The sequence below is a fragment of the Myxine glutinosa genome, chromosome 6, assembly GCF_964187855.1.
Source record: "Myxine glutinosa chromosome 6, kmMyxGlut1.1, whole genome shotgun sequence".
NCBI classification, from domain to species: Eukaryota; Metazoa; Chordata; class Myxini; order Myxiniformes; family Myxinidae; genus Myxine; species Myxine glutinosa.
Window position 1 is genome coordinate 3,445,288 of NC_136266.1, and position 13,865 is coordinate 3,459,152.

Genomic DNA, 13,865 nt, shown 5'->3' on the forward strand with positions numbered 1-13,865 from the left:
GCCTTTCCAGCCATCCAGTCATGATGACTCTCCTGAGCATGGTTAGGAGGGCATCCGCATCTGTGGCTTGCTGCACTTGTTGCGTCTTCTGATGGCTGAATTGGAGGTGCTCCACTTTCACGTCAAGCTGGATAGCTGGCGCTTGCGTTGGTGCCAGCAAGCGAGACAGTCCATCGGCTAGGAGCATGTCTTTGCCAGCTTTGTACTTGATGCGTGTGTCATACCCCTGAAGTCGCAGTAGCATCCGTTGCAGTCGGGGTGGGGCAGCAGTGAGGTTTTTCAAGCTGATCATTTCCAGGGGCTTGTGGTCACTCTCGACAACGAAGAGCCGACCGTATAGGTAAGTGTGGAAGCGTTCGCACCCGAATACAACGGCTAGCATCTCACGCTCAATGTTGGCATACCGTTGCTCCACCTCGGAAAGGCTCTTTGACGCGAAGGCAATGGGCTTGTTATCTTGCATTAGGCAAGCCCCAAGGCCTTTTGTGGAGGCATCGACCTGTAGTATTGTGGGTTTGTGTGGGTCAAAGTATGTTAGGCAGGTCTCCTGGCAGATGGCGTCCTTGACATTTTGGAAAGCCTGGCTGTGGCTGGCTGTCCATTCTAGTTGCTCTGATTTCACCAGTTCCCAAAGGGGGGCTGTTAGGTCAGACAGCTTTGGTATAAAGGGGGGCCCATGTACGTAATGTTACCAAGTGCCTTGCGAAGTTCACAGAGGTTTTTCGGGTCTGGTAAGCTCTGGATTGTGGCCACTTTTCCTGGGTCTGGGTGGGCACCTTGTTGGTCAAAGATGAGACCAAAAAATGAATCTGTGGCTTTTTGATGCTGCACTTGTCGCTGTTGAACTGCAGGCCGAATCTGGCAGCTGTTTTCAAGAGGCGGTGAAGGTTTCTGACACTGGGTTGAACATTGCGCTCCAAAATGCCTTGGTAATCTCCTGATTTCATGATGCCATGCACACATTCAAGGTACCCAATGCTAGAGGCAGCACAGCAACCCCAAAACATCACTGAACCTCCTCCATGTTTGACTGTAGGGAAGGTGGTCTTTTCTTTGAAGGCTTCATTTTGTTTTCTGTAAACATAGAGATGATGTGCTTTCCCAAAAGGCTCTAATTTGGTCTCACCTGTCCACAGGACATTCTCCCAGAAGGATTTTGACTTGCTTAGGTGTGTTTTGGCAAACTCCAGTCAAGCTTTCTTATGTCTCTCTATCAGCAGTGGGGTCCTCCTGGGTCTCCTACCATAAAAACCCCTTTCATTGAGTTGGTGACGAATGAATAGTGTGAGTTGAAACTGTCGTACCTTGTGTCTGAAGGTCAGCTTGAATCTGTTTGGCAGTTGATCGGGGTGCTTTCTCCACCATTTGAACAATCCTTCGCTGCAATCTTCGATCAAGTTTTCTCTTGCGGCCACATCCAGTGCGGTTGGTTACAGTGCCATGGGCCTTAAACTTCCTGATAACCTTGCGTATGGTGGACACAGGAACATCAACGTCTCTGGAGATGGACTTGTAGCCTTGAGACTGTCCATGCTTGGCTACAATCTTGTGTCTGACCTCCTCAGACAATTCTCTGGTTTTCTTTCTTTTCTCCATGGTCATTGGACCACACACAGTGACACAAAACAGCAGAATGACTCATTTTCTCTATTCAAACTGGTTGAATGAGTGATTGTATAATGCAGGCACTTGCAACTCACCACAGGTGAGTGTACTTATAAAGTAAAGGAGAATGACCTGCTTGAAATGTCTATTTCTAACAACTTATAAAAGGTGCCAATAATATTGTCCGGGCCATTTTCGGATTTCTGTGTGGAATAGGTTAAGATTTCGTAATTTTTCAGCTCTTTTTGTTTTCTTCCACTGAAAACCAAAGAAATACAAATGTGGTACCAAAAGATTTTTTAATTTCAACAATTTTCTGGAAGAAATGGTGCAATATTTGAAAAAGTGCAAGGGTGCCAATATTTTTGGCCACAACTGTAATTCCACCAGGCTCAACAGTTTCCGTTTTGTATCTCACTGATAGGCCGGATCTGGATTCGGACCTGAACCAAAATTGAATGTGCTTATTTGCGTCACCTACCCAACTCATCTACCAAGTTTTGTCATAACTCGTCCACAACTTTTTCAAATGTCATGCTATATATCGTTTTTAGCGCCATCTCTCAATGGTGAAGAATCACTTAGAAAAGAAAAAAAATTCTTATTTCCGGATCTGGATCTTTATAAGGTCTAATGAATTTGTCCTCGTAACCCACCCGACCACCGACCTGTCCACCATGTTTCGTCCGAATCAGTGCACAACCTTTTGACATATACTGCTCACAGACAGACAGACAAACAAACAAATTAAAAATCGGTCAGAGACTGAGGACTTGCCGGAATTTACTTTTTTATCAGCCATTTAGGACAAATATGGCGGCCGAACCACGTGACCAATGACGTCATCATTAGCATATTTTATTCCCCATGGAGAGTTCTTTACAATGAGCCATGTCTCAATTTTTTATATTCAGCACTTTCGGAGATATGGAGGTGCAACGTTTTTCGGTTTTTCCAAGATGGCGGCCGAACCACGTGACCTATGACGTCATCATCAACATATTATATTCCCCATTGAGAGTTCTTTACAATGAGCCATGTCTCAATTTTTTCTATTCAGCACTTTCTCACTATATGGAGGTGCTAATATTTTCGGTTTTCCAAAGATGGCGGCCGAACCACGTGACCTATGACGTCATCAATTGGGCACAGTCTATTCCCGGGCAAGACCAATATGTGTGTAAAGTTTGGCGATTCTACGTGCAACGGTGTAGACGTAGTGCTGCAAAAAGACAGACAGACAGACAAACAGACAGACAGAGAAACGAACAGATCAACATACTTGCCGGAATCTTTTCTGGCAAGTAATAAACAGGGGTGGAAGCATAACCTTCGGTGGTGGAGGTAATAATGACAGCTGTTTGGGAAAGTGCACATCATTTTGGACCATCCTGTATATTTATCAAACCCAGGAAGGAAGTGAAGCTATCCCACAAAACGTGCAAACAGGTAATTCCTGATTTGTCTTTTGTATTTCAAATTGCTACTGCATTATAAACAAGTCATATTCGGAAAAGTAAAGAATAATGACGACTGGGATTTCAGGTTAATAGGAACATGTTTGTACAACATACCTTAAACGAAGGTAGATGAAGTGCACCACGCAGACCCATCCCAAGGCCCACACTGTCCAAGCCCAAACCAGTTCCTTTGCTCCAGCAGTCGATAGCCGAGGTACAAGGTGCCGACACAGGCAAGGAGCCAGATACCCGGCTTGCCTCATCATCTTTCGTAGGTGTCAAAAAGTTGGTCTTTAAGGACCAATGGCACAAGGAGGGTTCAAAAGAAATTAGTAAGAAAGAGGTTTCAGAAATTGAGCAATGGTGCCAAGAGATTGTGAGAGCTGAACAACACCACACAGGGACAGAGCAATCATAAAGCTACGAAATTGTACAATAATACCATCGATTAGAGGTCATTTCATTAACTGGTAACAAAAGAGTAAAAATTAACAGAGTTTGCTTAATGCTGTACTAGAGATGCAAATGGGAGTGTGGACGAGGTGTTCTAAAATTACCCCACACATTACCACAGAAACCTACCTTAGCTTTCATCTCGTGCATTTCCCACCACAAGTCATACGTCTTGAAGGCCAATCCCTCGACCATGCGACGGGTCACGTCCCTGATCATTATGTTCTTCAACTCTTTGATCGCAGCCTCCAGCACGCCATCCACTGTGGCACGATGCGGATCTTCCTTTTTTGCAGGAGGTGGGATCGCAGTGACAGTTTGGATCCCTGGGCATTCCTCAGTAGGTGGCCGAGGAGGAAAGCCCGGTGGAGGCACAGCAGGGTTGAAGGACCCTGGCCATGGAATTGGTGGCGGTGGGACCTTAGGCAGTCTATTCGGGGCAGGGAGTAGTGCGGTGTGAATAGGGGGTGGTGGTGCTATTACAGAAGCGGTGTGCATCGTGGTGGGCATGTGAGGGAATGGACAGGACGCCGATACTGGAATGGTCGAAATGGACGAATAGCGCTGCTGCATCATGTGTATGTGACTAAGCATTTGCGTCTGCATCTGGAAGGACATAGCCGGTGTCCGGAGTGGCATGGTGCCACCAAACAGCCAGGTCGGTGCCAACCTCTGCACCAGGTCAGCTTGGCCAGGCATGCCAAATGGTGGCAGACGAAGCGGAGGCAGTACTGGTGGAACAGGTGTATGGACTGTACTGGGTGGTGGTGGGGGAACAAGGACTGAAGGATGTATCGACTGCAGAGGTGTAACCATGGGAGAGGGTGGAGGTGGAGGAGGAACACAGGGTGGAGGAAGGGGTGGATGGATGGAATAATGAGGCATAACTGCTGGAGGGAAACCAGGGGGTGGTGGTAATGGAAGATGAGGGAGAGATGCAGTCTGGATTGTGAGGGCTCCAGTGGACGATGGAGGTAATTGGGTAACTGCCACAGAATTGACATCCACTGCCACAGACACACCCTGTTCAATGGCTGGAGGAGAGCTCATTTCATCTGCTGAGATGTCCATGTCATCATCAGAAGGAGACACCTAAACATTAGGGCAGATGCTGTTAGTTCCAGCTTAAAGTCACAGACAGGAAAGATAGCATGGGACAAAAGGTAAAACAGATAAATGTACACTGAGAACGATCGTTTCCTTGGAAAATAAACACTACACTGACCAAAATATATCATAAAGTAAATACAAAATACTGCTCTCAAAGCTATGGGACAAACAACACTGAAAGTGTTCATGAAACAGATGGGCCCAAGAATCACGGAGAAGCTCGTACATGCAGCACATGCATGACAAGGACATTGGGAGATACTGATGCACTTTTACATGTATTTCAAGGATGGAAGTAGACAATGGACAAATCAACCATATATAGGATTTGGATCTGAGTTCCAAACATTAGAACCTCGGCCATAGCAATTTATTCAAAGGAGAAAAGGGATATCGAGTTGGAAGACAAAGGCAGTTGGGGAAAAAACGGGGATTAGCAGGATAAAATTCCCTTTTCTTTTGTTTTTTCTCAGATGGAATATGTTGATAGACTCTGACGAGCCAGGAGAGGAGATTGAGAATGATTCACAGGAATGAGCCCATACCCATGCCTGTGATTCTTTGTGAATCATCTCCTTTTTAAGGTCCAGCACCATCGCCCATGACACCAACCCTACCTACCCCCCTCCACTACCTGCCCACCCCCACATTTATCAGACATGTAAAACGAAAGCATCTTAAACACAAATAAAAAGAAACCAAAATTGTCCTGGATTGGCCTGTTAGTGTTCCTGTAAGAACATCTGGCTCATGATGCAGGGATCACAGGTTTAAATCCCATATACCATATGTGTTTGTCCATTGTCGATTCATGTACTTGTAATTCATATGAAAGTACAACGATGTCTAACTGCCAGAAAAAAAACAAAAAACTTTTTTAAAAACTGTCTCTGTCCTGCATGTGAGCTCCGCCATGAGCATTACATCATTGTAGAAAAGAAGAACAAGAACAAAGGCAAAGATTTATAAACGGCACACATCTTTTGGGCAACCTCGTAGCCCAATTCTACCTGTCCTGTGTTTTCCTTGGTAGTAACGATCCCATCTTCGTTCTCTTTAGTCTGACCAAGCATTTCATCTTGAGGTGTCGCTGCATTGTATGGTTCTGAAGTTGCGGGTGGTTGAGGCACCCAGGCAGGTGATGGTGGGTTTTCCTGCGGTTGTTTCCAAGGGTGACCAGGTGGAGACGGTGGCCTCACTGGCTCTTCCTTAGGAGTTGGTGGAAAAGTAGTTGGTGCAGAACCAAATTCGTGCCTCCATATCGTTGAAGTACCTTTTGGGCTGGATATTGTCGTGGACTCGTGTCGAGCAGAACGTGCGACACCACTTTCCCGACATAAAGAATTAATACCTCGTGACAGGTCAGTCCCTGTTTTCCTGTTCGCATTGTCTTTCACCTCGCTTCCCTTTCGTCGAGCCCTTGTACACTCCAACTCGTCTTGCTCTCGTCTTGATACCTGCATCAATGTCCTTCTGCTTTTCTGCATGTCTGCCAGGCATAGTTCTTCATCTTTCACTTTGTTCAACTCGCCTTTCCTCTCTAGTTCTTGCCTCTGAATATCCTTTCCACCATCAGATTCAATTCCACCTTCCAAAGAGGACGGCGAAGAAGGGAGAATCAGTGGTATTGGAGATACCTCGTCCAGAGAAAACCCATAGATGAACTGAGGGAATGAAGGTGGAAGTGGAGGGGCAGGAGGCGATGGTGGAAGCGGTGGTGGATCAGAGTGTCGCGGTGACATGTCACGATGCGTAGGACCCGATTCTTCTAGAAATGAGAACTTTGCTCTTTTCTCCTTAAGCAGCATTGCAATGCGAGAGTCGAGGCTGCTTGGTCCTGAGATGCCTCCAGACGTGGGCGTGGACATTGGGCTGGTGTTGAGAGGTGGGGATGAGGTTACAGCAGGAGTGCACGGAGATGGGCTTCGAGCTGTGACCCGAGGCGGCTTCTATTGAAAGAGAAAAAGAAGAGATGACCAGTAGTGGAATGGGAACAGAAAATCACAGGTTTATAAAACATTCAAAATGGTTCTTATGGCTCAACGACCTATGTAACATCCCATAAACAACACAATTACCGGTACATTAGTGACCTCGATAAAAAAGTTGTCTCGGAAGATTAGATTTATTTATTCATTTTTATGTAGAAGTATTTTTAGTGCATCTTTGCAGACAGCATTTTAGTTTCCATCCCAAGTTGCCATGAGACTACAGATTTCAGAATCATCCAAAAAGATTGCAGACCAAGCCATAAAGGGCAGGCTTATTACAACCTTACTGAATGCCCTTAATGAGCCAGCTGGGTTTTTACCAACAATTCAAGCGACGGGGTCATTCTCCTGAGACAAGCTTGGTTTCCAGAAGTTTTTAATCAAAATACAAATAATAATGCTACTTTAAGCCAGACGTGAACTCGCAATCTCTGGGATGCCAGTCCATTGTCACACCACGAGGCCCCCACACCAAATAAAAGTTTTAAAAACCCCTGGTTTGTCAATATCACACTTCATGTTACAAAAATATTGTTTCAATTACCCTTAAATTGTGTGTATGAAAAGTGTTGCATGCGCACAAACCATAGACACTGGAAATGAAGGACTGTAGGCGCTTACACTCGGGGTCTGGAACTCGGATCCTACGTTGTGAAACAGGCCTGAAAATGACTTTACATATAGCCACGCAATTTGTCAAACAATAGACAGAAGTAAACACAGATTCACTGAAATATAGCCAAGACATTTCTCTATCATATGAGCAAAAGAAAATTTGCGATAACCAATGCATACTATGCATTTTGCGATATTGCTAAAACTCTGCAATATCCATGCTTTTTATCTTCAACAATTGATCATTCCGAAACTTATACAAGAATTATGATTTTTCTTTTGTATACCAAGTCAAGGCTTGTATCGGAGATAACACACAGAACATACAGTCGTGGCCACAAATATTGGCAACCTTGCACTTTTTCCAAATAACTCATAATTTAATCCAAAAAATAAGTTGAAATTGACAAAAGTATTTGGTCTCCCCAGTTCTTTATTTCACTGTTAATATTACAGAATCTTTGTTTTGGATTCAGAACTTAATTTATCCTTTTAAATCAGAAAATAAAAATAAATGGCATTGACAAAATTATTGACACCCAAGACTTAATATTGGTAGCACAGACTTTGGACAAAATAACTGCAGTCAAGCGCTTCCTATAGCCATGAATGAGCTTCCTACACCTCCCTACTGGCACTGTGGCCCACTCTTCTTGTGCAAACTGCTCAAGTTTTCCAAGATTTGAAGGGTGCCTTCTCCCAACTGCTGTTTTCAGATCTTCCCACAGGTGTTCAATGGGATTTAGATCTGGACTCATTGCTGGACACTTCAGAACAGTTCAGTGTTTTGTCTTGAACCATTCCTGGGTGCTTTTTCCAAGTGTGTTTGCGGACATTGTCCTGCTGCAAGACCCATGACCTTCGACCTTCACGGAGACCCAGCTTTCTGGCACTGGGTTGAACATTGCGCTCCAAAATGTCTTGGTAATCTCCTGATTTCATGATGCCATGCACACATTCAAGGTACCCAATGCTAGAGGCAGCACAGCAACCCCAAAACATCACTGAACCTCCTCCATGTTTGACTGTAGGGAAGGTGGTCTTTTCTTTGAAGGCTTCATTTTATTTTCTGTAAACAAAGAGATGTGCTTTACCAAAAATCTCTAATTTGGTCTCATCTGTCCACAGGACATTCTCCCAGAAGGGTTTTGGCTTGTTCAGGTGCGTCTTGGAAAACTCCAGTCGGGCTTTCTTACATCTCTCTCTCTCTCTCAGCAGTGGGGTCCTGCTGGGTCTCCGACCATAGACCCCCTTTCATTGAGTTGGCGACGGATGGTGTGACTTGAAACAGACGTACCTTATGTCTGAAGGTCAGCTTGAATCTGTTTGGCAGTTGATTGAGGTGCTTTCTCCACCATTCGAACAATCCTTCGCTGCAATCTTCGGTCAAGTTTTCTCTTGCGGCCACGTCCAGGGAGGTTGGCTACAGTGCCATGGGCCTTAAACTTCCTGATAACATTGCGTAGGGTGGACATAGGAACATCAAGATGTCTGGAGATGGACTTGTAGCCTTGAGATTGTCCATGCTTGGCTACAATATTGTGTCTGACCTCCGCAGATAATTCTCTAGTTTTCTTTCTTTTCTCCATGCTCGTTGCGGTACACACACTGACACAAAACAGCAGAATGACTCCTTTTCTCTATTCAAACTGGTTGAATGAGTGATTTTTATATTGCAGGCACCTGTAGCTCACCACAGGTGAGTTCAATTCCAAAGTAAAGGAGAATCACCTGCTTGAAATCTAATTATTTCCAACAACTTCAAAAAGGTGCCAATAACATTGTCTGTGCCATTTTAGGATTTCTGTGTGGAATAAGCTAAGATTTAGTAATTTTTTCAGCTTTTTTTGTTTTGTTTCACTGCAAACCAAATAAATACAAATGTCGATACTAAAACATTTTAAAATTTCAACAATATTCTGGAAGAAATGGTGCATTATTTGAAAAAAGTGCAAGAGTGCCAATATTTTTGGCCACGACTGCATAACAAAGGAAGCAGGAGACAAGGGAGGCGAGAGAAGGAAGCACAACAACAGTAGAGAAGAGGAACATCAGGAGATCTGTGGAAGGGAGAGGGGGCTCGGACAGGGTACATGGGATAAACAAGAGGGACATGACAAGGACTTTCAGGAATGAAGTTGGAGATTGGAAGAGGTGGATTTGGGGTGCTTTAACGCAGGTAGAAAGGATCAAGGTTTTGGATGGGGGAAGATAAGAGATGGTGGTGAACAGCTCTTTTAAAGAACTGGAGGGAGGAGTGGGATTGACGAGAGTGTGGGAGTTTGTTCCAGAGGTGGGAGAAAAGAGGAAGGAAAGAGTGAAGGTGAGCAGAGAGTCTTGTTTTTGGCAGTTTCACCAGAAGAGGGTTGCTGGCAGATCTTGTGCGTCCTGCAGAATTTGGGGGACAAAGCACAGACAGAGCAGGAGAAGCAAGAGCGGAGAGGAGTCTGTAGAAGACAGAAAGACCACCTACCTGCCTGCGGTGAGAGAGAGAAAGGCCCTCAGAATCAGCTTCATCGGAGAAGATACTGTACCAATGATTCTGAAAGCTTTGGTTTCAACAGCATGAAGCCGAGCTAGGTGTGAGGCAGGAGAACCAGCCCAGAGGAGAGAGCAGTATTCCATCAAGCTGCGGATGAAAGCTTTGTATGTGGTGACAAACTCAGGAGTTCCCAGAATGGACTTCGCACGATGGAGGATGCCCAGGCGGCGACTGGCTTTGAAGGCCAGCTTGGAAATGTGGTTTTCCCAGGAAAGATCATGGCAGAGAGTGAGACCCAAAAGCTTGAGTGACAGAACTTTTCAAGAGGATTGTTGACAAAGTGAGAGTGTGAGATTTATCAGGATTGAAAGACATGTTCCATTTGTTTGACCAGTTTGTGATTTTGTCCAGGTCTGCAGGGAGTGAGGAGGCTGCAGACTGCCGATCTGAGGGATGAGGAATGGAGCGGCAGAGAGTGGAGTCATCGGCAAAGAGATAGAGAGGATTTTCCAGAGAGTCGGAGAGATCATTGATGAAGACCAGAAAAAGCACAGGGCCCAGAACACTGCCGTGGGGAACTCCAACCTGAACAGGAATTGGGAGATGAGAGAATTCCATTCAGAACCACAAGTTGATTGCGACCAGAGAGGGAGTCGGCAAGCGATGTGTGGAGGTTTCCATGGATACCATAGGAGGAGAGTTTGGTGAGCAGGGTGTGGTGCCAGACTGCATCGAAGGCGCGAGATATGTCAAGGGAGACAGCTCTGATTTCCTGTTTGGCATTGAGGACCTCCATCCATTGTTGAGACAGCAGAAGCAGCATGTCCACAGTAGAATGACCTGGTCTGAATCCAAATTGATGACCAGAGATAAATCCATTGGAGAAGAGGAAGGATTTGATATCAGAAGCGATGATCGATTCCATGACTTTGATGATAATTGGGAGCAGGCTGATTGGTCTGTAGTTGCAAGGATCTGTTTTTGCACCTTTTTTGTGTAAAGCGGTGATGTTGGCTGATTTCCAAGCTGATGGCAGATGACCTTGAGCAAAAGAGAGGGAGAAGAGAATAGAGAGAGGGTGAGTTAGAGCGGAAGAGCAGGATTTTAGGACCCGTGGGCTGATGCCGTCTGGTCCAGTTGAAGAATCAGTCGAGGTTTGACAGAAACGTCTCCACCTTGTCGGGAGAGAAGGACACAGAGTCCAAGAGCAGCTGGGTTCGACTGGATAAGGTGGGTACAGAGAGATGGGTTTTGGTCACAAGATTTTGAGGCAAACACAGAGTTGAGGCATTCGGCTTTTTCACGTGCAGAGTCAGCTGTGTAGCCGTTTGAGGTAAGGGAGGGGATGGAGGGGGAACAAACACCAGAAACAGATTTGACCAGACGCCACCAGGATTTGGAGGAGGGAGACAGGTTTGAGAGTTCAGTCTTGACAGTGGAGATATATTCTTTCCTGGTACTCCTGAGTGTAGACACACACTTGTTCCGAGCTTTGTGAAAGGAACTGAGATTATCTTCAGTTGGATTTGCCCTCCATGGGGCGAAGGCAAGTTGTTTTAGGGCAACTGCCTCACCACAAGATTCAGTGTACCATGGACGGGAGGAAAGGTATGACAACTGAAGACGATATGGGATAAATCTGTGCATGAGAAAGAGCAATTTACTTTGGAAGAATTCCGAGGATGAGTTGATGTCAGTGCAGTAGAGATGGGAGACCAGTCCAGATGATAGAAGGCTGCTTGAAGACTGCCGGTTGGCCTGAGTAAAATGTCAGACTCGTCGACGCTGAAGAGACTCTTTGAGAATGGACAGAGAGATGTCCACTTTTACAAGGAAATGATCAGAAGTTAGTCATAACCAAGTCGAGAAGAGATTATGCTCCGTTGATGGAGAACTGGGCAACGGCAACGTTGCTCGAGTGAGATGTGCATGGAAGAAGTTTCGGGAATTGAGTGGCGTGCTGATGATGAGGGGAGTGTCGTTGAAGCTGAAGGGAAAGGTGTATGCTGCATGTGTGAGAAGTGTTATGATTTATGGGAGCGAGACATGGGTAATGAACGTAGAGCAGCAACGAAGGTTGGAAAGGGTGGAAATGTGAATGGTTCGACGGATGTGCAGAGTATCGTTGAGAGAGAGGAAGACAAATGATGAATTGCGAAAGATGATGGGAATAGAGCCTGTGATTGATGCTGTGAAGAGGAACAGGTTGAGATGGTTTGGTCATGTGTTGAGGAAGGATGAAAGTGACTGGTTGAGAAGAGTGATGGAAATGAATGTAGAAGGAAGTAGAAGACGGGGAAGACCGAGAAAGACTTGGCTAAAGATAGTGGAAGAAGAAATGCGGGCAAGGGGGTTAACAAGGAGAGATGCAGAAAATAGAGCAAAATGGAGAAGATTGTCATGGGGACCGCAAGGCTAACCCCCGCTCTAGCAGGGAAAATGGCCTTTAAAATGCATGTTGTTGTTGTTGTGTTTGATGGAGAACTGGGTTGGAAAATTGACAGATTGTGTCAGTCCCAATGAGTCGCAGAAGTCCTTTGCTGAGATGCCATGGCTGGTACGAGAGGTACCCACACCCAGCCAGCTGGCATGATGACAGTTGAAGTCACCACATATGAGGAAGAGAGAGTTGGGATGAGTGGATAGAAGTTGGTCCATGTTGTCAGACAGCGAAATGTAAATGGAGTCATCACTGTTTGGAGTATGGTACAACACACATATGAGCAAAAGGTGGGAGCAGAGGGGAAGCCGTAGCCAGATATACTCCTGGGGGTAGGGTGGAGAGAGGGCAGTGCAGGGAGAGTGAGGAAGAAAGTTTTTGATGAAGATAGCAACTCCACCACCAGGACAAGGCTCAGGTCTATCATACCGGAGGGAGGGAATAACCAAGGAGAGATATTATGGGATCAGAGACATCTTGAAGGAGGACAGTTTCTGTTAAGCAGATCAAGTCTGCTTTGTCAGAAGCAACCTGTATGGAGAGATCAATCAGGTTTGAGCAAAGGACCCAGATGTTTGAGGTCCACACCGTTATGAAGAGGAATGGGGAGCATCGTATACAGGACAGGGGAGGGGAGGGGTAGGGTAAGATGATGAAGGGGGGGAGGTAGGGAGAGCTGTTGATAGTGTGTCAGAGATTGCAGCAGAGCGAGGAGAAAGGGAAGGATGAGTAGGACAAAAGGTTTGATGGTGATTGAAAGAGGCACAGTGAGGTGTTGTTTGAGGGGGGGGGGGGGCAGATCGAGGGAGAAGGTTGGAGGAGATGGAGGTTTGAGTTGGAAGAGAAAGGAAGCGGGGAGGAGGCCGCTTTGATGAGGAGGGGTGAGAGGGGAGAATTGGAGAAAAATGGAGGGTGGGGAGATTTGAAGGGGAGGGGTGAGGAGGGTAGTTTAGGAGGGGAGGGGTGAGTTGGGTTTTTAGAAAGTGTTGGATGATTAATGGAAAATGAACATTTATTGGAAAATGAGTTTCTTGTGATTTTGATGTCAGAGATCTGTTTGAAGACGTTAGAGGAGGGCTGGAATGCAGGTGAGTTTTGGGAATGTAGAAAGGAAGAACTGTAAGAGATTGAATTTTTTTTTTGAAATGGAGTGATTTGTTGAGCAAATTGAAGAAAGCCTTTCCAAGAGGAAGAAGAAGAGTGTGTTATAATATACAACAGAATACAACACTGCAGGGGAGAGGTTGAAATGTTTTTAAACGAAACCGTGAAAACTATCTGGGAAATTCCCTGAAGTGAGGGCATGGAGGCAAAGGGGGATTAAGGATTCCAGACGGTTCAGAAGCAGGAACAGAAGAAAAGGAGATTGACAGCCAGGTGAGCAGAGAACGAAGGAACAGGGAGGTGTATAAGCAATTGTTTTAGTGCGGGAGGAGGGGCCTACTTTTTAAATTCTTTGTTAATATATATATATATATACACACACACATATATATTGAAGGTTAGGTGAACGTGGATCTGAGGAAGAAGGAGAAAGGTTGAAGGAGTATGGTGAAAACTAGAATTGGAAGGTATCGGCTGGAGAGGGTTGAGATATGAAGGAAGGAGAGAAAAAGGGCAGATTGAGACAACACGTGGTCGTGGTAGGGGGAGGGGTTAACTATAAACAGTTTGAATATTTGTGGTTAACTATAAACAGTTTGAATATT

The 13,865-nt window shown here is 45.4% G+C and overlaps 1 protein-coding gene across 1 annotated transcript in view; it reads right to left on the reverse strand.

Annotated features, from left to right (window-relative positions):
• LOC137429544 (histone-lysine N-methyltransferase SETD1B) overlaps nucleotides 1–13,865 on the reverse strand; it is a 237,926-nt gene that overhangs the window by 156,202 nt on the left and 67,859 nt on the right. Inside the window, exons 8-10 of the mRNA XM_078779562.1 lie at nucleotides 5,639–6,577; nucleotides 3,648–4,610; nucleotides 3,180–3,356 (exon numbers count right to left, since the gene is read on the reverse strand). Of these exons, the coding sequence (XP_078635688.1) occupies nucleotides 3,180–3,356; nucleotides 3,648–4,610; nucleotides 5,639–6,577 (2,079 nt within the window). The remainder of the gene's footprint in view (nucleotides 1–3,179; nucleotides 3,357–3,647; nucleotides 4,611–5,638; nucleotides 6,578–13,865) is intronic.